This window comes from Adiantum capillus-veneris, chromosome 14 (genome assembly GCF_014529385.1).
Source record: "Adiantum capillus-veneris isolate H3 chromosome 14, ASM1452938v2, whole genome shotgun sequence".
Classification (NCBI taxonomy): domain Eukaryota; kingdom Viridiplantae; phylum Streptophyta; class Polypodiopsida; order Polypodiales; family Pteridaceae; genus Adiantum; species Adiantum capillus-veneris.
The window spans coordinates 8,301,201-8,328,642 of record NC_140944.1 but is presented as its reverse complement, the minus strand read 5'-3'; the positions used below and the strand labels follow the sequence as shown (position 1 = coordinate 8,328,642).

Below are 27,442 nucleotides of genomic sequence, written 5' to 3'. Positions count from 1 at the left end.
CTCAATATCCCTGAAGCTCAAAGAGACATCAGTGACTTTAGTATCAAAATCGAGGCATCTGTTGACAAAGGAGCGGAGTAACTCCCCTCTTGTGCATCCCACTGCACCAGATCTTCGGCCAAGCTGAGTTTCTGGGTTCCGTTTGGAGTAGACTATGCTAAACCAAAACATCAAGGTAAAGTTTCATAATCCGAGGAGTATCTGCTAGGTCCTCCTCCTCCATCCACTTCGCATCAAATGCAGGAAAGTGCTTGAACTTAACCAAGAACCACCTTCGGACTTTACCTTTCTTCGTATCATTATGTGCCAAAATCTGTTCAGGAACAACGATCTCCTCGTTTTCTTCCACTGCGGGTTGCTCATCAGGCTCCCCATCATCAGGCACATCACCCTTAACAGGTTTCAAGAGACTCACATGCAATGCATTGTGAATCCTCCAAGTATCTGGCAGTTTCAATCGGAAGGAGATATCATTTATCTTGTCAGTGATCTAGAAAGGTCCGTAGTATCGCATACTAAGCTTTGGAAAAAGCCTCTCCTTTCCCTTTTTCTTTCGTAGGCGTGCCTTCTCAAAACGTAAGAGCACCCAATCATCCTCCAATTTCAAATCGCGACGATGGCGATCCGCTGCCTTATTCTATCGTTCTTGAGACTCCTGCAAAGTCTCGCGAACCTTGGCAAAAGCCGTATCCAAATCTCGCGAATATTCATCCGCTTCCAATATCTAATCTTTTGTGCTCAGGAAGGATGGAACCTTCGCAGTACTTTCAACAATCTCACATGGCGTCTTCCCCGTCGAAGAGTGTCTTGTGTTATTGTAGGCAAATTCCACCAAAGGTAAGTTCTTTTCCCATTGAGTCTTCTGATCCGAGATACAAGACTTCAATAAATCTAAAATCATTGAATTGGCAATCTCAAATTGCCCGTCAGTCTGCAAGTGAAACGATGACGAGAACTGCAACCGCGTGCCAATGTTCTCCAAAATTGCCTTCCAAAACAAACTCATAAATCTGGGGTCTCTGTCGGAGACAATCGTCTCAGACGTTCCATGTAATCGGAAAATCATCGTGATCTTTCTATGTTCTCGGGAGATCAAAAATGAAATCCATTGCAATACTTTCCTAGGGGTGGGTGGGTATGGATAAAGGCTGTAACAATCCCTGTGCCTTATGCCTGTCAAACTTGACCTTCTGGCATACCAAGCAACTGCGCACAAACTCTTCCACATCCTTTTAGAGTCTCGGCCCAAAGAAGTATCTCTCTACCCCTTTCATGGTGGTAGCAATGCCGCGATGACCCGTAAAAGGTGGACAGTGGCAATCAGTCATAACCTTTTCCCTCAACGGCTGTGTAACGCACAACATAGTCTTTTTCATCAAGTAGCCTACCCGAAGGGAGTATCCAGCTACTGTCTCCCCATCCCGTATCCGTGTGAAAATATCTGCAAAATTTGTATCTGTGGCACGCTGATCGACCATATCCTCGAAGCTCCTATGATGTATCGCGGAAATAGCCAAAACCAACGGTTTCCGAGACAAAGCATCTGCTACCACATTCTTCTGTCCCTGCACATACACAATCTGGAAGTGGAACTGTGACAAGATGTTCGCCCACCGCATCTGTTTTTCCGAAAGTTGCTTCTGTGACAAGAGGTAGCGCAAACTCAGATGGTCTGTAAAGACAGTGAAATCCGCGCCGAGTAGGTAATGCCGCCACTGAGTAAGAGCATGGATAACCGCCAAAAGCTCTTTCTCATAAATCTGTGCTGTCATCTCCGGCCTAGAGAACAATGGCTCTCGTAAGCTATGACATGGCCTTCTTGCATCAAGACCGCACCCAGACTACAACCACAAGCATCACAATATACTTCGAATGACTTCTGCAAGTCCGGCAAAGTCAAAATAGGTCCCGTAGTCAATTTCTCTTTCAACGTCTAAAAGGCAGTCACCTCTATGGGTCCCCACGAAAAAGATACTCCTTTCTGTGTCAAGATATGCAAAGGGGAAGCAACCTCTGCAAACTTTCGTATGAACCGCCTGTAGTACGAACACGGTCCCAAGAAGCTTCTAACTTCATGGACATTCCTCAAATCGGGCCAATCATGGATAGTCTCTATCTTGGCCGGGTCCATTTGCACTCCTGCTGCTGACACAATGTGTCCCAAAAAGTGTATCTCTGGTAGGAAAATTTCACTTTTCCTTTGCATTAATCACTAACGTGTGATCTCGTAATGCCTGAAAGATTTGAAGCAGATGATCTCTGTGTTCTGCCTCATTCTTGGAGAAAACAATGATGTCGTCAAAGAAAGTGCCAACAAATAGCATGTACTCTCGAAAAATCCTGTCCATCATCCGGTTAAATGTCGCAGGAGCATTGGTTAAGCCAAAAGGCATCACCAAAAACTCAAATAACCCAAAAGTCGTCCGAATAGTTGTCTTGTAGACATCTCCTGGCGCTATCCTGATCTGATGATATCCACTCTTCAAGTCAATCCTACTAAAGCACGAGGATCCCTGTAACCTGTCGAGTATATCATCGATCCTAGGAATCAGAAATCTGTTCTTGATGGTGATTTCGTTGAGAGTGCTATAATCGATGCACATTCTCCAAGATCCGTCTTTCTTCAAAACCAACAACACTAGAGAGCAATACGGTGAAGTACTAGGCTGGACAAGACTCTTTTCCAAGAGATCTTTCACTGGGTTCATAATCTTTTCATTCTGTACTCGGCTCACATGCTAAGGTGACCGATTCGGTGGCGTGCTTCCAAGTATCAGATCAATGGTTTGATCTTCAGGCCCTCTGAAAAGCAATCGGCATGAGTGTGGAGAAAAATCTTGGCGTTCTTTTGATCAGGTCAAAACATATTCAACCTTTATCCAGCGTTCAGTTCTCTCCCAAAAGAATGAGTAAGAAACTGAAGTTCATCAAGTACAATCTCTAAGCCCTTCATTTATCAAAGTCGCTTTCTCGGCCCGGTAGTCAACCACGGCGTAGTTCTTGTGGTACCAAGGGATCCCGAGTAGAACGTCACTCGCGTGCCCTGAACACCCCTGTCATTGCAAACGAAGTTTGCCAATGCTCGGTGTAATGGCAACATCCCATCCGAGTGCCATTCGAACTACCTCCGCCTATGGCGTCAGTCTCTTGGGCGTAATTCCAAATCGAGCCGCCAATTCCAAGTGAAAAGAAGTTGGCCTTTGCTCCTTCAAAAGAGCTTCCTGATCCTTCACTTTGCCCCAAAAGCGGCAAAGTTTGTACTTTCATTCATTAGATTTGGTACAGGTCCCACGCCATGTGGTACCAGTTCTGTTTTTCTATCTACCTTTTCTGCCACATTCCTCAGCTGCTCTCGAACTCTCATGCTTGTCGTCGTCTTTATCATTCTGTTCTTTCTGTGCCTTTTTAGGATACTTCGCGGAGATATGTTCATGTTCCCTGCATCCAAAGCACTTCCCCTCTATGATGAAGCGAGCTCTCTTCTCAGGAGTAAGCTTGGGTCGTGCATCATTTTTCTCTTGGTTACTCTTTTTTCTTTCTACTTTCATTCCCAGAAGTCTGTTCGGCTCGTTGTGTCATAGCCTTATCTGTGGGGTAGGTCAGACTGCCAGAGTGAATGGCAAAGCCCCGCTTCGCATGACTCATCAAATCCTGAATAGAAACTGACTTCTGTTCCGAGCAGTGATCTCGGATCTCTGTAGGTAGACCCAAGGTAAACCGCTCAATCTGTTCTCTGAACGAGATCTTCTTGAATGAAGAGGTGGGTAGAAAAGAGCTCCAGAATCTTTCACAATAAGCATTGATTGTATCTTTCTTGGTCATCCGAAGATGGTTCCAAGCAGCTCGTATATCTCGCTCAAACTCTTGAGTCAACCAAGAAGAAATAAAAAGCCTCTTAAATTTCAGCCATTTAACTGGTGCAGTCTTGTTTAAAAGAAGCGTGGACCACCAAGTACGAGCGTTCCCCTTAAAGTAAGAGACAGCTCTCCGAATCTTGGAGTGCTTTGAATAGCGTCCTGCCACGAAAGCGATGTCAAACTGTTGTATAAAAGACAAAGCCTTCGAAGCATCTGAGTATCCTGAAAAAGTATCAAACTTGATCAAGTGGCCACCTTCCTTAAACTCTCGGACTTTCTTGCTTTTATCTTCGAGAAAGTCATACTGGTTAGCTTTGTAAAAATTCTTCTTGTTCGCATAAAACTTTCCGTCATCGGAATCTGAGCTGTCTGTAGACGAGTCCTCAATAGAACTGTCAGTCTCTGGGCGAGATGTAGCCTTCTTTGCCTTTTTTTCTTGCCCTTTCCGAAGCTTTGTTTCTTGCTTCGCTTTTTACCTTTTCTATCTTCTTCGCTCGAATCCGAGGAGCTAGAAGAACTATAAGAAGAAGAAGAAGAAGAAGAACTGGGTACTCCTTCAAATCGAGCACGCTTCTTCTGTGTCTTTGCCTTGTCAAAAAACGATTGACGACCCAAATAACCTGGAAAGTCAGTGCCTTTCTTTTGCTTTTAGCCGTGCTTTTTGCCTTTCTTTTGCATGTCGAAAAGCTGAGCAATCTGTGCATCAACCACGTTCTCCAGTTCCTTCTCCGTATATTTCTTGGAGGCAGAAGGTTTCTTGAGAGCGGGTTTCGAGAGTGGTGTTGTGGTTCTCTGCCACTCCATCTGTACCTCTTCCAAAGAGGTCTGGTTCATATATTTTGCCATCTTCGGGTCCTTGGCAAAATTGAGCATCATCTTTGTTGCATCGTCGATCAATTGACGACGCTCTATCTCTCTTTGCTCCGCTTGAGTAGGCCGAGGCGGGGCATACTCTCTGTCTGAATCTTCGTTGTGATCCCAGCCCGCATCTCTAGATGCAGAGGGAGTCGACTGATCATTGCCTGAAGCCATAGGTGCCGCGGAAAAAAAATTCGGGGATCGGATTTCCCGTAGAAGAGAAATCGGTTGTGCCCTGATACCACTGTAACCGACTTGGACACTCTAAGTCAAGAATCAACCGCGACAGCACCAAATAACCACTTCAAAACAATTCACAGATCACAATAGATTTGCACTGGCCCGGCGGAGTTCCGTGCCTAGAGATATTGGCCCCAAAGACTGGCGCCCCTTTCGGTATTTCTTTTTATATTAATCAATCATCTAAGTACAAGAGAGCAGTTAGGGTTTCACTCTCAAACTCTGCGTCTAGATGCTCTGAGAAGTGAGGCCCTAACCACTAATTTAAAGGTTACAAGGGATGCCCAAAAGCAGAGCCCCAAAAGCTTTTAAAATAAAAAGCATAAGAGCTCAAAAGCTCTTCTCTCTCAAGTTCTTCTTTTTTTGGTTTAAAAAAAGAGTTCTCTTCAAAAGCGAAATTCACGTCGCTCATCATTTTTTTTTATTTTTATTTTTTAAATTTTTTTATTTTTTTAAATTTCAGCCTCCGCAATTTCCGGAAATTAGGATTTCTGGCAGAAATTAGGTTTCTACTGTCCGCCACGTCATCACTTTGTGACAGATCGGCCATTGCATCAGCGTTTCCAGATTTCAGCACTTAAACTCCGCAAGTACAGCCCCAAACCTCACAGATCTCACCTCCCGCAGCAGATCCTCGCCGCACAGTCAAATCAACCAGCGTTTTCAGTTTCAGCCCACTGTCCGCAGATTTTAGCATCTGCGTTTTCGGCACATTGTCGTCGCCATCGCCATCCTCACCGACATAGTGACAGAATTCAGCAGATTTCAGCCCCTAGCAATTTCAGTTTTCAGCCCGTCTCGTCGTCATCATCATTGTCGTCGACATCATCAGCAAGTCCGTTGCATCTAGACCATTGTACCAGATTTGTGCAATCAATAGCATAGACCTCTCTCGCCATAGAGGGAGGAACCCTTGGAGGAGGGTTTGACAACCATCTGGTGTCGTATTCTTCTTCTCTCTCTCTCTCTCTCTCTCTCTCTCTCTCTCTCTCTCTCTCTCTCTCTCTCTCTCTCTCTCAACACCTTCCTTCACAATGTCATTCACTTTGTTTGTGATCATTTGCACTCTCGCGCTAAAGGAATGGAAGGCTCTCCCTTCCGTAAGTAAAAGGAACCCTTGAGCATAGTTCGGAGCACTCATCTTGAGCAAAGTTCAACATTAATTTCCATTGCACCTTACATCTAGATTTTACCGAAATATTTATTTATCAAAGAATCTTCCTGTCCCTGCCTCGAACTATTAGCCACTCTCACCCTTAGTCCATAGTGCATCGGACGCGCTCCCGTCTTCATCGCTCTATCTTAAGGGACATAAGCCATAAAGAACCCAAGATCCTATCAACATGGACGGATCACACTGATGGAGGAGGAAATTCACCCACAAGCTCCTTGTCGAGACACATGCCGAGTATGTGTTAGACAATTTGTATATTCAGCAATACAACAAAGACAAAGGCTGAGGGATGACAGGATTGATTTGGGAGCTTCACATAGCTATTTGAGCACCTTGAATCCCCCTACTAACCCTATTATGCCACCCCAACCTTCCCAGATTTACTCCACTGATCCTCCCCGAAATTACCCGACTACTTCTTCAAGACAGAACTCTGGAGACATCTCTCAATTTTTGGGAGGCTTTTTCAAGAACATGGCTTCAAGAGAATGACCACGTGTGGTTTCCGAAGTACCACTACACATTCCCACTGTACCCTTGTCCTATGTTTCCCCACAACCAACTACACCCACTTATGCAACAAATGGACACCATCACCATTATTATTATTATTACTCAGCACCTCCGCTGGCAGAAGCATGTCCAAAACCCTTCAAGGATGGTGGTGCCGCGGTTTCCCCCACCCCCTCCCTCTACCAAACCTTCTCCCCATATGCACTAAGCTCTAATAACAAGCTCTGCTAACTCACAGTACCCTCGCGTTCTGAGCTCGCACGCTATACACGCCCTTTCACTCGCATGCGATACACAACCCCACCAACTACACCTAACTGCTACAGCTCATTTCTTGCTTCTCTCGCCTGCGCCACCCACCATCACAATGAACCCGCAGCCTCAGAGTTCTAATACGTTTCAATCGACAGGTTTTTCAGCGCTACTTAGCTGCTGAGGGCTCAAGCATTAGCATCCCAGTATAATCTATCATACTGATACCTAGCCTCCTGCTCACGCTCGCCTTACCCCTCCAGAGCAACGTTGCTACTGCTGCACCTCCTCGCGCTTCTGCAGAAACCTAGGCTTCGGCATCTCCGGGCTGCACTACGCTAACCCACGCATGGGGCAATACCACTTCTACATCTCGGGCACTACTTCATCTCCAGGTGGCTCTGGACAAACCCACGCTGCTGTAGAATCCGTGCTACTGCATATGCTAGTCACGCTACTGCAGAATCCACGCTACTACATACGCTGCTGCAGAAACTAGCGCTACTGCATATGCTGGTCACACTACACAAACCTTCACGAGAGGAAACTTAAACCCCTTGCCAACCCGGAGTGTCCACGAAAAGGAGAAGCAAACCGCCATCAAGCTAACCGCCATCAAACCTGTAACTAACCTCAACTCTGTAGCTCGGCAGCGACGACTACAACGACTCAACTCTGCAGCTCGACAACGACGACCGCAACGACTCTGACAACAACAACTCCGACCTCAAGCCTCTACTTAATAGTTACTCGCTGCTCGCCAACTGCTCTAACTATTCAGCCACTCGCCAACGGCTCAACAGCTCACCAACATCTCAACTACTCGGCCGGGAGCACACGCCATGGAGGACCATGGATTCGAAGATTTCGCAAGCAACGCGCAACGTCAAAATTCACCCTTGGCTGCCACCATGGAGACCACCTCGCCAACGGAGAGCCAACAAAGCTCCCAAGCCATTAATAATAACCCGGAGCTTACCCTTGTTGCCTCCAATACCTTTGACCACGACATTGTAGACCCTTACAAAATGATCACAGAAGAGCTCGAACACCTCCATGAAGACTCTTTTAACTTTTCTCTCAACCCACGACAGGCTAGGATTCAAGAAGATGATGAAGAAGAAGAAGAAGGCGAAGCGAGCTCCCCCATCCGACTCAACCTTAGCCTGAAGGAAAACTTCACTCTGCCCGCACCCACGAAACCTTACAAACGACCTCAATCTAATCTCCGAATATCCCTCAATACCATTAAACCTAACCCACCTAACCCTAAGTCCTTACCTTCCACCTCTAAACTTGAACCCCTTCCCAACCTTGGCCATGTTTCTCCCTCTCCTTATTTAGATCACACTCAAAAACAATTCTTGATACCCCCTCCCTTCTCCTTGAAAAACCGAAAGAGTTTGAGGGTATCCTTTCGTTCTCCCTCGTCGAATTTCAAAAGCTACACAAAAAGAAGTGCAAAGCTACAACTTTCATCACCCACTTAGAGGAGCTACACAAGCAACAATTGGCCCCTAATAGTCTCAACATGAAGCCACCCCACCCCGTCTACAAATAGAAGACACACAAGCTCAAGCTCTTCTCAATGCAAAATTTACCGCCCTCACCATCCAATATCAATTAAATTGCACCCAAGCCCTTATTTTAGCCAACAAACTTCTCCTCCAAAACCTCAACAATGAATTAAACAACTACCACACTAGTGTTGCCAACCGCCTCTCTAGCCTCACAACAAAACTCTCGCTCATCTCTCTACCTTTCGTCTCTGTCTCCGATTGGCAATGTCACTTGAAAGAATGGAAAGACTCTACTCTACAACATTTCCTCTCTCATGCAAAAACATATAGTAAACACCCACCTAACCACCTTCAACGATGAAGAAGCTAAGAAGGCTAGAAAGCGAACCATCACCTCTACCCTTGAGGAAATAACCCATCTCCCCAAAGAGGAATCCATAAAGGAACTTGTTGAGCGGGAAGTATTCAAGCAAATGAAATACCTTCCCCCCTCTAAAAATACCCCAAACAATAACCCTTCAATCTCTAACTCCCATCTCATCCTATCAAAATCACCCCCTCTCCATCCCTCTTCCAAATCCCCCGCTTTTCCACCTAGAGCCTCTCTCCCAAACAAGCAAACCAAGCTCCGTCCAGCCATCAAACCTAACAAAACTCTCCTTCATCACCTCTTCTCCCAAACCAAAGCTACTAAGACTAACTCTCCCCCTTTCAAAAAACGTAAACTCCCTTCCCCACACTACTCCAAAGAACCTACCATGCCACCTAAATACCCTCTCAATCGCATCCATAATCTCTTTTCCCCGAAGCCTCCTCCCCCTCTTCCACATACCTAAAACCCCCAATCTATGTCACGTAACAACCTCCAATCTACTTCCCGTAACAACCATGTGCTTCATCTCAGTCGTATCTCTTCGGTTTCGGGAAAAGGAAAAGGGAGGAGGGACTAGGGCAAACCCTCCCAACTTCATGGGTGCATCTACTTTTTAACAAGCCCCCCCTCCTCCCTACACTATGGATGCTTAATACCTCTCCTTCAACTCCCTCGACTACGACTTTGCCTAACCCGATGAACCACCGATGCAGCACAACCGCTACATGCAAAAACTCAAGGAGAAGGAATAAATTTTGGCCCTATCGATTCTTTAACACTCGCCTTCAACACCTATGCGGGGACTTTGCTTGAACACATCAAAATCACCCCCTCCATTTCTACCAACCAAGCCATAATCCTAGACATTCACTTCTTCAAGGGACCCAAATTTTTAACCTATGGCATCCTAGACTCTAATTGCTACCAAAAACCTCTAAACTCTTTCCACTATATACCATGGATCTCTTGGCACCCTATCCACCAGAAAATAGCCTTCATCGAGTTAAAAGTTAGGAGGTACCTTATGAGAGAAAGCTCCTTCGAACACTACCATAACACAAGGAACCTCTTTTTCATCAGACTGAGGAAAAGAGGCTATCCTAGGCAAGTGCTTTTCAAAGTATTCAACTCAATCTCTTAATTAGAAAGGGAAAACCTCTTGAAAAAACCTTCCGCAATAAAAAACCACCCCTCCCCAACCATTTTTAAAATACCTTTTACCCCCGAAACTAAAAAACTAAAACCCTCCTTCGTAATTGATAAACCTATCCATCAAGCATGCCAAAATTCTCCTAACCTCTCCCACCTAGATAAACCCATCACATGTTGGACCACCGGGCCCAATTTACATACACTCCTCCAAAACAAACCTTATGCACAATAATGACATTCGACCTACCCTAACTTACCCTCGTTTGTTTTGCCTTACTCTCTATACAAGTTGATGGATCATACTACTTCGGCACATTTTATCACCGCTTGCCCCCCATCAAAAGTATACCCATACTTTGTCACTATCTAGCCCTCCTTTGTACCCTACTTATGATCCAAGCGTTTTTTGTACCCCACTTATGAGCAAAACCATTTTTGTACTCCGTATGAGTAAACCCTTTTTTTTGTACCCCACTTACAAGCAAAACTCTTTTTTGTACCCCACTTACGAGCAAAACCTTTCTTTGTCACTACTCTAAACCTTCTCTGTCACTACTCTTAACCTCCTTTGTCACTACTTTACCACAAAAAAAAAAAAAAAAAAAATCTCCCTACCTAAGCAAGTATCGGGCATACCCCTTACTGTTTTACCCAAAATTTTATCAAACTAAAACCAATCTCTGGAATCCTTTCATATAGGTGTTACCTATTTTTTGGTATGACTACTTCGCACTAAATTTATGTTTAAAACCCTCCCGTTATAACAAACTCACCCTAGTTAAGTCTCTATTCTCCCTCTTAAAACCTATGTTTATAAGGCTCACCCTTAGCATTCAATCTCATGTCACTTTCACACAAAACAAGACTAAAGACTTTTGGAATTCCAAATTTCAAATTTCTAAACCTACTTCCCACTTTTTTCCAAACATCTTCCCTCCTAAACTCAGCCTACTTAAACAAACCCCTACTCCCTTCCCAAACTTCTTTACAATCTCCAATCTCACTAGAAACACCATGATGAGCTCTCTAAAGAGCGAAACACGTTTGGTTTCTCCTCGCCCGCCCCCGCCCAACATTAAGCTAGACTGTTCCGCACGCTTGATCTTTCTATTTATTGAAAGCTTTGTTGGGAAACTCGGTAGGGCAGCTTTGCTAAGCTCTATAAAAGAAACCTAGCGCTAGCACTTACTAGCAAAAGAGGCAGCAGAAGTTCCTACACTTGCAGTGCACCTTCTTAGCAAGACCGGCAAAATTCCTTAGCGTTTTGAGCCATCAAGACCATCCAACGTTTTCTCGGCGCAAGATCAACCATTGCATCAGAGTTTCCAGATTTCAGCAATTAGACTCCGCAAGTACAGCCAGAAATCCAACTCCTCGCTCCTCTACCCAAGATACCCCACAACAAAGAGCAAGTACAGTTTCCAACACTCCTACTCGAAGGCTCACTGTCCACAAAACGATAAACCCCAATAATAAAAGACCCTCTGCGTATGAAAGCCCAGGAAATAAGAAGTCCCGACCTTTAATTGGATTGATTTCCAACTTGATAGTGTTCTTGCCGTTAATACATCCAATGAACCATGCAGAGCTATGGTAAGAATAGAAGATCAAGATGCCCTTATCCTCTTTAACTCAGGCTCTATGCAAAATTTTATCTCAGATGCAAGATCGGATCACTTCGACTACAAGTTCAAACTTTCACAAATCGAATTGACTTCTACATTCTGGATTTGGTAGGATGTGTTGTTCTATTGGGCATGCCATGGTTTTACAAGTACCATGCCCGATTCGACGTCAGAGAACGAACTATCCGATTGAAGCACAAAAACAAAGAATTGATGATGAACTTCAAAATCAAACTACTCAAGGAGCAACAGCAAATTAAAGAAAGAACTATGAATGTAAATTAGGATGAACTACGAATTCTGATGTATGAATTTGTGATTAATTACGATTATGATTATGATTAAGATTATGATCTTGGGTGTGCGCACACACCACAAGCAAGATCCAATGACCTTTCATAAGCATTGGCTAAGATCTTGGGTGAGTGATCGACATCAAAGCAAGATCCAATGACCTTTTGCATGTGTTGGCTAAGATTTGGGTCATAAGATAGATTTTTAGACGCACCCGAGGTGTCTACAACTAGCCTTCACGTGTGCACGACCATCATGACACAAGGATGTACAAATAATTGATCAATTGTGAGATTTTAAGTTGCATGAACGTTAGTGGAGGTATGAGCATCTGTGACCTACAATCAAGGACGATTGCTTTGATTTTAAAAGACAATATGTGATAGATTTAAGAGTTAGGGTTTCTATGCCAAGGTCATAAACGCATCGGTCCAATGCGTTCATTTGGCCTGCCTTACATTCACTCTCCCTGGAAAGGTGGTCCATGTCAATCTCTTGGTCAAAGCCAAAATCCTCTATGCGTGAACAGCTCTCGTTATGTGGCATTGCATCACTAGTTTGACCTTCGAGTCTTGGACTGACTTGATTGAGTTTTGCAGGAGTTGACCGGGGTCCTAAAACCTAGAGGAAAGATTTACCAACTTACAAGTGCCTGTTGAGGGGCCTAAATTAATAAAAGAGGACACTCACACAAGCTTTGTGTACTCACTTATGACGTGGTAATTCGATGGAGGATTTTCGCGATTCGAGCTGCAAATGACATGTGGCACTATTGTACAAACTTCCATGTTTGGCACTACTGCTGCTAATGTGGCACTGCTGTACGGACCATCCGCGTTTGACGTTGCTGGCTACTGAAGTGGCACTGCTGTATAGACCATCCGCTTTTTGCACTGGCAGTCAGGGTAGATTTTATCGCAAGTTTTTAGACAGCAGATGCTTTTGGAATAAGATGCTTTTAGACCTGATGCTTTTGGGAATCTGCTTTTAGCAACCCTTGTACTCTTTATAAGTGCCCCTAGGGCCATTCTTTCAAGCATCTCGACGAAGATTTGGACCAACACGAGTTGTACTCTTGCAAATCAATGATAAAGAAATATTGAAAGGGGCGCCAGACTTTGGGGCCAACGTGTCTAGGCTCGCATCACCGATGCGCTACTATGTAATTTCCCTCTTGAATAACAAGTCTTGAGTTCAACTCCTCGTCGGCTAGATCTTCAAGGCCTCTTGGGATAGTTTCCTACGACATTATAACTATGTTCTTCTTCTTCTTCTTCTCTCTTTTTCAAGTTGTTTTGATGACTAGTGTGCCAAGTGTGTAGATTGCAGTTTTATCTGTGTTTCCATCCAAAACCTCACCGGAAGTAATTATATTTTACCTACTCAATTTCAAATTCCACTTTTGAGTGGGGCTAGGGGGGCAAGAAATTGAATTCAAAGAAACTAATCGTTTTACCTATTTGAATTCCAAAGTTGTAATTCGATTGCTTTCTTAATACAAAAGGTTTGACTCCCTTAATCTGCCAAATAAAGAGGCCCTTCTAGACACCATTCTCTTCCTAAAGGATGCACTATCTTTCACCATAAGCCGATCCCACGTTTGTCAAGCTCCCGCTCTTTGGTTCAGAATATTATGTAGCTGGCTATTTAGTGAGACATGGCTTACACCTACTCACGAGGCGAATCCAAAGATGTCTTCACACAAAGTGCATCCTCTTCGTACCACTGAAGATGGATCCATTATTCATCCGCACTATATGAGCATACATTCCACAGCAACTCCTTGCACCTGGAGATAGAAGTAGCGACATACAAGGAAGTGCCTCTACAGGCATATACGACAAGTTTGTAAGTTGATGCCAAAGACTTGGGCATTTCATCTTCAATCGTTCTTGTTTTGAGGTTAGAGGGCATTCCCATTACTTCTTCAACGAAAGTTTTGGACCACTATTCAAAGCCTTAGACTACTTAGTAGAAAAGACCTCTAGGCTTTACTTGCTAGAGGTTTGCAAAATTAAGAGATACACATTTAAGAGAATACTTCTGTGCATCGAAGACACGTACGACAGGAATGACATATTTTTTTCACCCCCAAGGACATACGCATGATACAGTCAAGGCTAGTGCTCAAGACATACTATTAGACAAAACCACCAGATACAACACTTGAACAATCTACACTCTGGGGGCGACCATTGCACCACTGCCCATTCCTCTGGAGGATCCAAGGCAGCATTTTGAGAGATCAAGCGAACCCTACTTACTTATTTACCCATGCAACAGTTATAGTTGATCTAGTATTGTACCCTCCCCCTCCCCCCCACACCACCCCCCCCCCCTTTTCCCTATCATAGGTTGACCTCCTATGTGACACCCAATGTATGTACAACTTTCCTAGTTTATCATGCATTCTCATTCTCATTCTCTCTCTCTCTCTCTCTCTCTCTCTCTCTCTCTCTCTCTCTCTCTCTCTCTCTCTCTCTCTCTCTCTCTCTCTCTCTCTCACACACAAAAAAAACAAGGTAAGAGCATTTATTACCATAAAGGACGGCTAGAATTCAACCTTTCTACCCAATTAAGCATTCTAAGTCATACATTGAACCAAGATTTCATGGGATTGAAACATGTGCAAACACACTCGTGCATTGCAAATGCTTATTATACAAATACAGAATGGACTTCAGCAATAGAACTAACAGCAAAATGTGCGGTATCTAATCTATAACATTAATGCACTCAGAATTCTGCATGAAGTTTAGCCACAGCTTAAAACCAGTGGCATTCCATCCTAGCTACATCCTAAGGTGAACGCTGGCTTTACATTTGACCTTCAACAAATGGCTGTTCCATTGTTACACTCTCTACTATAGCAATAAGAATAAAGAACCGTTGTGTATGCAAAGCTAACACACATGTAATCGTTCAAGTAAGAAGCACATTTGAAGTCAATTCCTCTCTGCAACGCTAGGAAATTACCTCTCTGTGAAGAATGCGATGATACCCAAAAACACAGCGGCAATGGCATTCCTGTAGACGGGGAAGACAGTCTTGCTGGCACCATTGGTGAGGGCAGCACTTGCAAGGACTTGGAAACCAGCATAAAGAATCTGCACGCAGGCTGCAGCTGCATGGACCTTTGCATTACCAAGGACTGAGGCGCTTTTGGATGTGAGTAAGGTGATGGGCAGGCGGAGCTTGATCAGCAAAGGACTGCTGCTGTCGTGGTCGTTGGCATCCATGGTGATCAAGCAAGAAAAGGCAGTAAACAGAGACCGCCAACCACTCGAGCCTCTTCTTCGGTGAGAAACACGTCTTCTAAACCGTCTTGGCCTGTAAGCCCCCGGCTCTCCACGCTCATTGGTGATGAGGCCTTCAATTGTGCCGTGCTGTGTACAATCCGTGATGGGTGGGAGGGTCCGCCTCTCCTACTTGGAAAGGTTTTCGGATAGCAAGCTGTCGTAATTTTGAGGGGGAAAAAATCTGGGCTGCACTGATGAACGAAGGAATCTGGCCTTGAGCTGCTGTGAGGGATTGATGGGGTCGAGGGGCGAGTTGCCGAGCTCACCAACAACGACAGTATGTGCGCTGGACGTTGCACGCTTTGAAATGATCATGGCCAACCGCTTGGAGCACGCAATAAGGGTGCGGCATGAGACGTGCCATCGCGTGTCACTCACTATTTGAGAGAGAGAGAGAGAGAGAGAAGGGAAGAGCAGGAAGTGCGTGTCCGGTCCTCGTGAGGCAAGAATTACTCCGTCCGTGTGGTGAAATCGGAATTTTTACGCCTCTTCCCAGTGTCTATTCTTCTTTAGATTTGTTAAGGTCCCAAGTTGCCATTAGAGCTGGGTCGCACCCGGTGGGAGCGGGGGGAGGAAGGAGAGGATACATACCATTTCTGGATATTCCGAAAAGGATGGCAGGAAATCCGAATGCTGCCAATAACCCTACTAACATTTTGAAAAAGGGAGAGATTAAGTGAGGGTTAAGGGGGTGCAATTCAGTTCCCCCCACTCGCCCAAGGTGTGACTCGACTTTTATTTGGCATTCTAAAACAAGTGCCAAGCTACAGTGGCGAAGAAAATGAAAGGCTACGCACATGAGGGGAAAAAAATTCATTTCGGCTTCCACAGGCAAGAAGCCAACAGCAGACGCCATCCCCATTCTACGCACATGAGGCAACACATTGCGCGCTACTTTTGACTTGAGCTTTTACAGAAAGGAAGAGAAACTCTTGCCGTTGCACTCAATTGTGTCCCTAGCCCTACTTTCACGTCTTGGCCGCCTTGGGAGGGATCTTTTCGCCACATCGACTTTTCTTGACACAACATTTAATTTTCCAATACATGTGGGTACGCTTTGAGGCATTTTTGGAATTATACATTTATCTACATTGTTTTTCTTTTTTCAAAATGACCCTTTCACAATTTCAGTTTCGAAAGAATTCATTCCCAAAATCTTACACAATTCTTTTGATAATCATAATAATTTATTATGATATCTTATTGGCTCTACTCTCGCTTTCATTGATTAATTTCCAACCGTGATTCCTTTGGAATCATCAATTCACAAGCAAAAGTCACCCTCACAAACCCCTTGTCACCCGTGCACCATGGAATCTGTGATCGCCATGCACACTCGCCTGCATTGTGACGGTGCCTGCCTTCTCCCCTCGTTGACGGTGGCTCAAGCCCAGAGCAAAGCGGAGGCTATAACCCCACGACCCCTGCCCTACCAATTCACACATCGATGCCATGATTCATCGGCTCTCTTGCCTATGCGTCCCATCAGATGAAAATGGCAGTGCTGCGTCTATCTGAGCTCATGCGTATTTAGCTTGCCCCTGGCCCCTCATGGGAAACACGCAGAATCGCCGGGCCAAAAGCTCTCTCTCCAATGATCAACAATGACTCCATGAGTCATGAGACAGGGCTGGATTTAGTTTGCCATGGCCAATTTCTGGATCTCGTTACCCTCGCCATGGCCAACTTCGGGAAGCCCCATCACCAGGGAGTGCATCTAGATGATCGCGAAACAAAAAAACCTCTGTCTCTACTGCCTTCGCTCTGACACCTACATCCAGACGACAGTGACAGCCAAAAAATCACGTTCGATCGGGCGTCTCTCTCTCTCTCTCTCTCTCTCTCTCTCTCTCTCTCTCTCTGCCACGTGCCCCCTCCGCCCACCCTTCTTTTCCCTAAAGCCTGTATTGAGATTCCTACAAAAAGAAATGGGGGAAAGATTAGAGGGACATATTTTTTTTGGGTACATTCTCATCTCATTAATTAATTCGTAGTCGAGATTCTCTCTCGTTAACCTTAGGAAATGTAAAGGCTGTCGCTTCTGTCCGGTTCCTGCACCCATCGCTCCTGCCCGATGGCGTGCCTCCATGTGTGCCCTGCACTTCCTTGAGCACATCATCTCGTCCATGCTCCATGCTCAGCTTGCAGTTCCTGTGTCTACGGACAGCTCTCCCACGGGGCCTTCAACAAATTTCCTATCACCAGGCGTCTACATTGAAGGGGTCGCCACTACTGGTGAATGTAACGCAGCAAGTCCAACACCAAGACAGTGTGATGGTGGAGAGAGAGAGAGAGAGAGAGAGAGAGAGAGAGAGAGAGAGAGAGTCGGATGTGTGCACTCTATCCCATTGCAAGCCATCGCGAGCACTGCGAGCATGATATCTCTCTCGCGGCACCAACCCTGTGTCCATGCAGTCTAGCCAGTGGACCTACAATTTGCGCAGCCTGAGGGAACCGCCCACCTGAAGAACACCTGTCTAGAGAGAGAGAGAGAGAGAGAGAGAGAGAGAGAGAGAGACTTCTAGCTATGCACCTCCCTCCTCCCCATAGCCGATGCATACGTGTCAATGTTTCTTGCACTCAATGCATCGCCTCCGGATTGCTCGTTCATCGACTGCTACAAGCTCGTGGCAGCTATCGAGCATTTCCACAATCAGTGCTTGCGAGAAATCATTTTTCTAAAATTACACATGCAACCTATCTTTCTCTTTCTTCCCCTCCATGTGCCATTTTCCCCCCTTCTCACTCCAAGAGGCTCAAACCTGTGAGAGCATTTTCCAAGATTCCTAAAAAAAGAAATCAGAAAAAGATCAGGGGGACATATATATATTTTTTTGGGTCTAAGTTGTATTCCATTAATTAATTTCTTAAGAAGATTCTCCATCACCTTAACGATTAAATCTATTCCCTCAATTGGATCCGATGCACACGTTCATTTGTTTTGCTTCGCAAGCAATCGGCCCGCCCCCCCCCCCCCCCCCCCCCCCGACGCATGGCCTCTCTTGCGCGTGTGCGCACACACACCATACAGAGAGAGAGAGAGAGAGAGAGAGAGAGACTTCTGTCACTCCCACCTCCATGCTGCAAGCACAACAGGTGTAAGCATGGCGTGTTTCTCGACATTCCCTGGTCGTCCTCGAGGTCGTCCTCCATCTTGCAAGTACGGCATGTTTCTCCAACGCCCCCTAGTGCTTGTATACTTCGGCTCTCTAAAGTGCTCCATCGTTGAGTCGCCCCGTCTTCCTTCACCACGCACAGGACCTCCTTTTCCCATGTCGAGTTGCTGCAGGAAGAGCTAACAGTGTAGCATGGCCTCAAGAGCACGCACATGGTTGTTCTCCATCAAGCCTTTTGAAGCTGCCTGCAGCGCCAGGAAGCTGATGAACCACATCCTGCTTTCTGGGTAGCGTCAAAGCATAGGGATGGATTGGGGGAGAGAGAGAGAGAGAGAGAGAGAGAGGGAGAGAGAGAGATTCGCTGCTCTCATATGATCTCGTTGATCTGTTGAGACTCCACACTCGTCTTTGGAGCTCCTACCAAAGCTTGACTGCGCACGTGCCCCACTGCGACAAGCCTATTCTCGCCCATCCCTCTTCCCTCGCCTTCGCGCTCTCACATGCCGTCCGTCGTCAAAGCGCAGAGGAAATATCTTACCCCAAAAATTTCCAAAATACTTCTGCTAATGAGATTCCCAAAATATCCGTCTAATTTTGTCAGAAATTCCAAAAATGCCCCTCAAATTTTCAAAAATTGCTAAAATACCTCTACCTGTGGTTGCAAGATAAAATTTCTCGAAAGATAAAAAATTTGTAGCTTTTCATAAGAAGACTAATTGCCTATCAACACACGATGTTAAAACTTCGTTATGCAGGCTTTAGAAATAAATTGTTTCATTAATTTTAGACGTAATTGTCTTTTATTGCAAGCTGATTCGTGACATATTACATGCTAAGCACTCAAAAACAGATGTCGCTTGTCAAAAAAGAATAAAGATTAGAAAATATTGAGCAATCCAACCAAAAAAGGTACAAGGGTATTTTGGAAATTTTAAAATATAACAGGTATTTTGGATTTTCGAAGGGTATTTTACTTTCCCTTCCCACTCTAAATAGTTTTGCTTTACTTTTTCAAATGGCATCTTCCAACAGGAAGAAGTTTTTGAGGGAGCAGACACTTTCCATTCATCGTGGATTCCAATCAAAGAGCTGGAAAAAAACGCCTGCGCACCCACCTAACTTAGAGTTTTGCTTCTTAGACAGGTTGGACAACACTTTTTTGGGTAGATCCGACATGGTGAAGGCCCAACAAGGGAACAGAGAAAAGCAATGGTTGCAACATACAGATTTGTGTGCAGGTGAATGAAGGGGAAGTTGCTATTCAACAGCCATTCTCATATTTACAAGCATTTCCGAGCAAATTGCATGCACGCTCACGTGTGAGATTGAATGTGCGCATGCACATGTACGCATGAGAGGAATGGAGTCATTCCTCAACTATTAACGTTTGCACCACCTTCCTCTGCCTTCGTCATCTTCTTCATTGTCTAAGAGTCAAGCTGGATGTCGTTATATATATATATATATATATATATATATATATATGTATATCCCTCTGCTCAGCAGCCACTGTTCTTTTTTTCCCTCTATGATATAAGGTTCACCGCTCTCTTGCGTTGCACGATTGCACACAGTTCACAGCTCTCTCTCTCTCTCTCTCTCTCTCTCTCTCTCTCTCATTTCGGTCACAGATGCATAGGATAATTTGAAAGCAAGAGATGTTAAAACTACAATTTGAGTTGATTATGTAGGCTTTGGAGATGCATCGCTTCATTAATTTTATACATAATTGCTTTTTTTGTGAGGTAATTTGCAACGGATTACATGCTAATCACTCAAAAACGGACCTCAACATGCAAAAGGGAATGAAGATGAATTCAACTAAAATAGATAGAAGGGTATTTTGGGAATTTTTGAATTTCAAGGGTATTTTGGAAATTTTCACAAATTAAAGGGATATTTTTGGTAATTTCCCATTTATTATTGATGTCTTAAATCTTTGGCCCGCTTGATCTAGGGGCTCTCTTTCTCTTCTCTCTCTCAGGCTACTATCCTGCAGTATTTGGGAAAGGTTTGCCTCACTTTAGCCTTGAGCTGATTGAAAATAAAGACTAGCATGTTTCAAACTAAGGTAAAGGGAAGAAAAACCATTAAAATATACAGGAAAATAATTTACAATTTTGCAAATTAAAATTTTTTACAAGTGTTTTTGGTTTGCATGTTGACAAGGAGGAAACCCACTTGTTTAGGAAAAAATACTTTCTAGAATCCTGAATATTGCAGTCGGGTTGTTCTAACCTTCCTGCGTAGGCCAATAGTACTACCCTCAAGCCCTTTATCTCCGAGGACTCCAAATTCCTTTCCATTCTCCAACACTTGCAACCCTGACCAAATGTCCTTTGTCCATATGATGTGCAAGCCCTTACATCATATGCCTCTAAGAGGGGGCCTCCATGGAGGGGGGTAACTGCTTCCCTCCTCTGAGGTGAGGTTGGATTTTAAAACCTTTAATCCCCCTCCCATTCAGCATGAACGTGAAGGCTTGTCATTTCAAAATGTCCCATCTAGCTCTCTCTTACGAATATCCACCTCGGCTTTTTGGCCACACCGACAAGGTATCCTCAACAACCAATCAATTGGCTTTGGTAGCGGCCAATGGTGTGTGTGTGTGTGTGTGTGTGTGTGTGTGTGTGTGTGGATGGAGAGAGAGAGAGAGAGAGAGAGAGAGAGAGAGAGAGAGAGAGAGAGATGGACCTTGAGAGACATGCTACAATCCCAATCGCCATTGATTGGGTGTTAGTGCTCGTGAGAAAGAGATTGCAAGTGTGAAGCCTTCTTCTTACGCAACGCTAGAGACTAGAGGGGGGGGAGAGAGAGAGAGAGAGAGAGCGAGAGAAAGAGAGAGAGGGAGAGGGATGAATGTGTGTTTGTGGAAGAGATTTGGTGTTATTTGTGCATCCTTGCTCTTTTTCTCCAATCCTTATCGATGAGTCACAACCTCCTCACCTTGATCAACATTGCCTACAATCTACCCCCACCCCCCCCCCCCCCCCCCCCCACCCAACCCCCCACCCAAAAAGCAACCGTCCCCATACCAATGATGCCTCCATATTCCTCTACCTCGCGTTGGCTTCAAATTGTCCAAACATCCTTTTCGTATGGATTACTCACCCCAACCTCATCTGCGACAACTCCCCAAAGTTAAATGAAAAGTTCCTCCATCGTGCAAGGATCGATCCTTGTTTGTCTCTTGGGCTCCCCAATTCAAAGTCCTTATCACCCAAACATGAGTTTGCAACTCCACTCTCGAGGTACATCACTGCAAGAGTGTCCACGAGCCTACCTATGCTTACTTATTTGTATGTGCAAATACATACACATGCATTTGTGTGTGTGTGTGAGAGAGAGAGAGAGAAGATTTTGACGTGTATTGTATTTCTATGCATAACATTCAACTAGGTTGTAAATTTTTTTATATTTTTATTGGCAGGCCCTGTGATTTTATCATTTGTTTCGCTTAAAGCTTTTCCCTTACTATTTTGCTTTGCACTCACGATGCATTACATAATCTTTTGGAAATAGTGTCCATTCACTTTTAAAACTATATAAAATTCATCTTTGCGGCGTTGCGCTCTTCTAAAGAGGTAATTCTAGAGATCGGATTGTTTTTCAAACGTTTAACACTATTTTTGGCTTTCTAAAACAAGTGTAAAGCCCCAGAGGAAGCAAAGATTTTAGCCATATATTTGACTTTTGGATATAAAACATTGAGATCTTCATCGATTTTATATTTGACAATGGATTTAAAAACATACGCGGAGATTTTAGGCATACATTCGACTTTTCTATGTAAAACATTGAAATCTTCATTGACTTTTTATTTGAAAACATTAGGGAATTCTTTTTGGCCCTCTAACAATATCCAGCTCAATAAAACAATTAAAAAAAAGTCTTTTTGGATAAAGATCTTTGTATTACTTTAAATTAAGCAAAAAACTTTTGTAAATCAAAATATATCTTAAGACGTATAGCTTTATGAGTGTTTGTGAAAGATTAATAGCAATCTATAAGCAGTAAAAAAATAAATTTGTGCAACAAAATATAAAAAAGGTGGAAAGTCAAGAGTTAAACACAAGCTTTTATAGTGCTTTCCTTACCACATATATTCTTTCGTCTTCATTCTTGCGATGGAGAACTTTTCCAGAGTGTTTTATTTAATTTTCAAGGAAAATGTAAATATAGCTTTGTTTGCAGATGTTATTGTGGAAACCCCTTCTAGCCCGAATGCCTCTTGTGATTACCAGAATTATGTAAAGATATGGAAGAGCTCTCTGGATTTTAAAGTGTTCTCCCATTAGTGTAATCGTACATTACCATGGGGACTAAAACTTAATGTTGTTCTTTAGAAGCCCTAGGTATAGAGACTAATTTTTAATGAAATTACAGAGGACTTTTTGGATAAGCATGTACAGGTGAAGCTATAGACACACACACACACAACTATCTTGTGATCTTCATAACTTTGTACGTGGTAATTGGAATAACTACTTCTTGGCCATATACCATCTTGAATGGTGTACTATTAATAGCCACTTTGTAAGTAGTACGATAAGCCCATAGAGTTGATGTCAGCTTCAAATCCCAATTTGTGCAATGAGCCTCTACCGTTTTGGTCAAGATAGAAATTAAGTCTTGTTAGTACTCTCAGCTTGGCCATTTGCTTGTGGATAATAAGGTGTCGACTTATGGTGGGATATCATGAAGCTTATCATGAGTTCCTTTATCACTTCATTTATAAAATGAGTACCATTGTCACTCACAATTTCAAAGGGACAACCAAATCGTGTAATAATGTTCTCAAAGAGAAACTTAGCGGTTGACCTTGCATCAGCCTTGCGTGTCGCCTTAGCATTTGTCCACTTTGTCACATAGTCAATCGCAACAATAATATATCGGGATTGAGTGCTACGGGCTGCCGGACTAATTGGGCCTACAAAGTCTAAACCCCATTTTTCAAATGGTTAGGTCACTTTAATAGGATGTAAGGGCATTATATCCTTCCATTGTGTGGTCTTATAACGTTGGCATTCATCACATCCTTTTGTAAAAAGTGATGCATCCTTGAATAAGGTGGGCCACCAATATCCCGATTGCAATATCTTTCTAGCAGTTAGTTCTCCTGAAAAATGTCATCCGGCTATGCTTATGTGTGCTTCTTGGAGTATCTACAAATACTCATCCTCCTTAGCACAACGTCTTAAGAATATCGTCCTTCCCTAGCTTGTAGAGAGTCCCTGCGATTAGAGAATAAGGTTCACATTCCTTTAGTAGCTTTCTAACTATATCCTTACGAAGCTCCTTGGGTGGAAAACCATTAACTAAAAAGTTTACAGTCTTCTCACCCCATTCAGGCATGGTCTTGACTATAAATAGAGAAGTATCAGGCAATTCATCATCAACTCCAGTAGGGGCTTCACCATTGGGTATGCGAGACAAATGATCAGCCATGACATGCCTTTTATCAGGTCTGGAAGAATTAATAATCATCGTGTAATTCTTCCCCTGGAACATGGTTTGTTTACCAGATACAACAACGCTTGATGATCCACATTAAAAACAAACTTGTTGGCAAGAAGGTAATAGCAAAATTTCTTTACTGCATAAATCATAGCTAAACCTTCTCGTTCTGTAGTGGTATAGTTTCTCTCGGCATCATTCAGAGTGATTTGCGAAGCGAATGGGGAAGTCCAATTTATGTTCTCTTGGTTGAGCTAAAACACACCCAATAGCAAAGTTCGATGCATTGATATGCACATGAAAATTACATTCCAATCGAGCACTCATAGGATTGGGGCACTTGTCAAGGCCCTTTTTAATAACTCATAAGCATGGTCACACTTCGCGGTCGAGTGAAACTCAATAAGAAGCTTGTACAAGGGCGGGCTATCTCGGTAAACTGTCGATAATAACCAACATGGCCCATGAACCTTTGAACTCCTTTATAGTTTGTAGGTGGTGGCAAAATGGAAATGGTTTTAATTTTGCTATCATCTGTGGAGATCCCATTCTTGGACACTATATGTCCTAAAATGACTCCATGTTTAACCCAAAAATTGGTATTTGAAAGGGTTTAATGAGATGCGATACAATATGCACCTTTCAAACACTTTTCGTAAACATGATAGATATTCTTTCTACGAAGAATAAATACAAAGGTCATCTAGAAAGCTTCGCAAAATTCCCTTAGATACTCCATAAAGACATTGTTTTTTAATCTTTGAAATGTAGCAGGGACATTGGCTAAGCCAAAAGCCATAACACGAAATGCGAACACTCCGAATTCAATTATAAAAGAGGTTTTAGCTTGGTCCTCTAGCGCAATCATGGTTTGATTGTAACCAGAGTACCCATCTAAAAAGCTAAAAGCTTTTTTCCCTGCAACTTTCTCGATCACATGTTTCGAATATGGCAAGGGGTAATGGTCTCTCCTAGTGGCAGCATTAACCTTCTCGAGATTCACACACACTCTGAGTTTTCCTTTTTTTTTTGGCACAATAACTGTTGGAGACACCCATTTCGAGTGCTCAATAGGGTATATGAATCCACATTTGATAAGCTTTTTGAGTTCTTTATGAATAATCTTTGCATACTTAGGATTCATTGGGTAGGGTCTTTGTTGGACTGGTTTAACAATGCTAATCAATGGAATTATATGTTGCACTACAGAAGGTGGAACGCCCTTCATATCATGATATGTCCAAGCAAATATGTCCTTGAATTCCTTGAAGATCTCCTTAAGTACATATTCCTCACAGGTCTTGGGCAACGAAAACAGGTTTGGACTCCTCACCTGGGTCTGCTAATTCTATTTCTTTAACTATCACCAGACCATCATAGACTTCATCACTTCCCTTAATAGGTGTCTTTGAGCCTTTGTATACACAACCTTATGCTCCTTTGTGGTGTAGGATTTGAAATGATCAGGTGCAGGGTGTAAGTCAGTGGGATCTTATTGTGTCGTGGATTGTGATTTTTCTTCCGCTTCTCTTAGTTATCGAGGCAACTCTCAATTTTGGTGTCTCCTTACAGTATGGCTCAACTTTGGCTTCTTTGCGGCCTCTAATTGTGCAATGTCAATGGGTTGTGGGCTGCACCACATGACGCTTTGAAGGTAGTCACCCCAACTATATACCAACTTCCGATGAGCATCACATGCCCCCCATAGAACTAGGCCATTTTTCAATAGATTTCTTTTCATTATCCTAGCACGTACATTGGCTCGATATCATCGCCTCTTATATCTCTTGTCCCTCTTGCCTAAATTTTTATTATGGCCGAACTCTAGTGCAGAGTTGCTAGATGAATTGCTACTAGTGTCTTCCCCTCTCCAGGATAGATTGTCATCTAGGGTACCATTGGGCCTTGAATGGTTTGTTCCCATATTTATACCAATATTTAACTCAGATTCTTCATCCTCAAAGTCAATTTCAACTGATGATTTTGACTCCGAATCGTGTGGGCTATAGTCTTCTGAGATGCTACTAGTACCAACATCAGTCAAGCCTTCATCTTGTAGGTCATCAAGAGCTATATGCATTGATCCTATCATATTTAAAGATATGAGCTGTGACACTTCATCCCCCTTAGGTGTTACCCAAGTTGTCCGTCTATTTCCCCAAGTGTCTATGGTTGTTGTTAGGTGGACCCAGTCTACATTGTCGGACTCAACCATTCTAGGTAGGACATCCATATAAGGGGAATCTTCCCCAACATCAGTGTCGTCTTTACACGTGTAACAATACTCCAATGGGGCCGAGTGAATTGTGGTGTCAGATCAATGGTCAATTATAAATTTGTTTCCTAGAGGATGTGCTCAACTAGTCACAAGACCAACTTAAATGACAAAGTCTTGGAACTGTAAGTAGACATGGTTTTTAGACCAGTCATGAACCATTTTTTCTTCCCTCATGAAAGGACGACCTAAGATCATCTCAAATGGCATAGTGTGCTTGGAAAATTTCATAACAATGAAGGTGTGCCTTACCTTGTGTCCAAGAACCTTGATCTTGAGATCTTCTAGCATCCCAATAGGTTTAACGATAGTCCCATTGACCATCTTTACCACTATGTTTGTAGTCTCAGGGTGAGGTCTCCCCATAGGTTCCCAATAATTTTTAGTTACAATGCTAACCCCATCGCCACCATCAAGGATTCCTTTCACATTTAATCCTTTGGTAGTGATTGGTAGGGTTGCATTGGATTCATTGCCTTCAAAATATTGTCCCAACTTGTCGACATGTATTTCAACAATAGAGTTCTCATCTAGGTTGGATTGTGGATCTAAGGGTTTCTCCTCTACTGGCACTTGTGGTAACCTGATTTTCAGTTCTCCATTGAGGAAAGATCAAAGAGCTAGGAATAGCTCGGGGTCTCCATATAGTTTAGACATGATGGTGGTTCTAACTTCTGAAGCCATGAAATCCATAAATTTGGTAATGTTTAGACTTGCTCATATTTAGAAATATCATGGGGCCAATTGAGGGTATAATGGCACCTCAATTTTGCCTCTTTGAGTGGATGATACCATGGAAGATATCACAGATCATTCTTTGTTGCTCCTCAATATTAATGGCCCTAGATGTGGATTGTACAATCTCTATCCAACCTACTGTGGGAATTAGGGTTGCAGAGAAACACACACAGCTTGGAGAAGAAAAAGGAAGCCCAAGGCACACAATAGAGAGTGTGTTACTTAGTGTGCAATGGAAAGATAGATAGCCCTAGAGTGATGGGCGTATATACAATGCTCGGGAGAAAAAACCTCCTAAAGAGGGAAAAAATGCCCCAACGGTCCTAGTGTGTTTATGCACATCACTACCACATGTATATGGTAACAAATCCCCCCTGGAGTGATGCGGTGAACGAGAGCTGGCACATGAGTAAAGGGAAGTGCCATGCCCTATGGACATGATCAGTCCACAAAGGGGAGTAAGCCCAAAGCTTTGTGGAAAGCTTCAAGCTTCTCACGAGACAATGCCTTTGTGAAAAGATCTGCAAGGTTGTCCTGTGTTGGCACATAAGCCAAGCTGATCTCTCCTGCTGAGAGCCTCTCCCTGACATAGTGGTAATGCACCTCAATGTGCTTTGTGCGAGCATGAAAAACTGGGTTCCTCGGAACTACCAATGCGCTCTGACTGTCAGTGTAGATAGTGTTGGCAGTGTGCTGTCC

At 43.6% G+C, this 27,442-nt stretch overlaps 1 protein-coding gene across 1 annotated transcript in view; it reads right to left on the bottom strand.

Moving 5' to 3' along the window:
* Positions 1 to 15,541, bottom strand: part of LOC147441863 (WAT1-related protein At3g18200-like) — a 29,033-nt gene extending 13,492 nt beyond the window's left edge. The window contains exon 1 of the mRNA XM_086528262.1: positions 14,835 to 15,541. Coding sequence (XP_086384388.1) covers positions 14,835 to 15,097 — 263 coding nt within the window. The 5' untranslated portion in view covers positions 15,098 to 15,541. The remainder of the gene's footprint in view (positions 1 to 14,834) is intronic.
* Between the last annotated feature and the right edge of the window lie 11,901 nt (positions 15,542 to 27,442).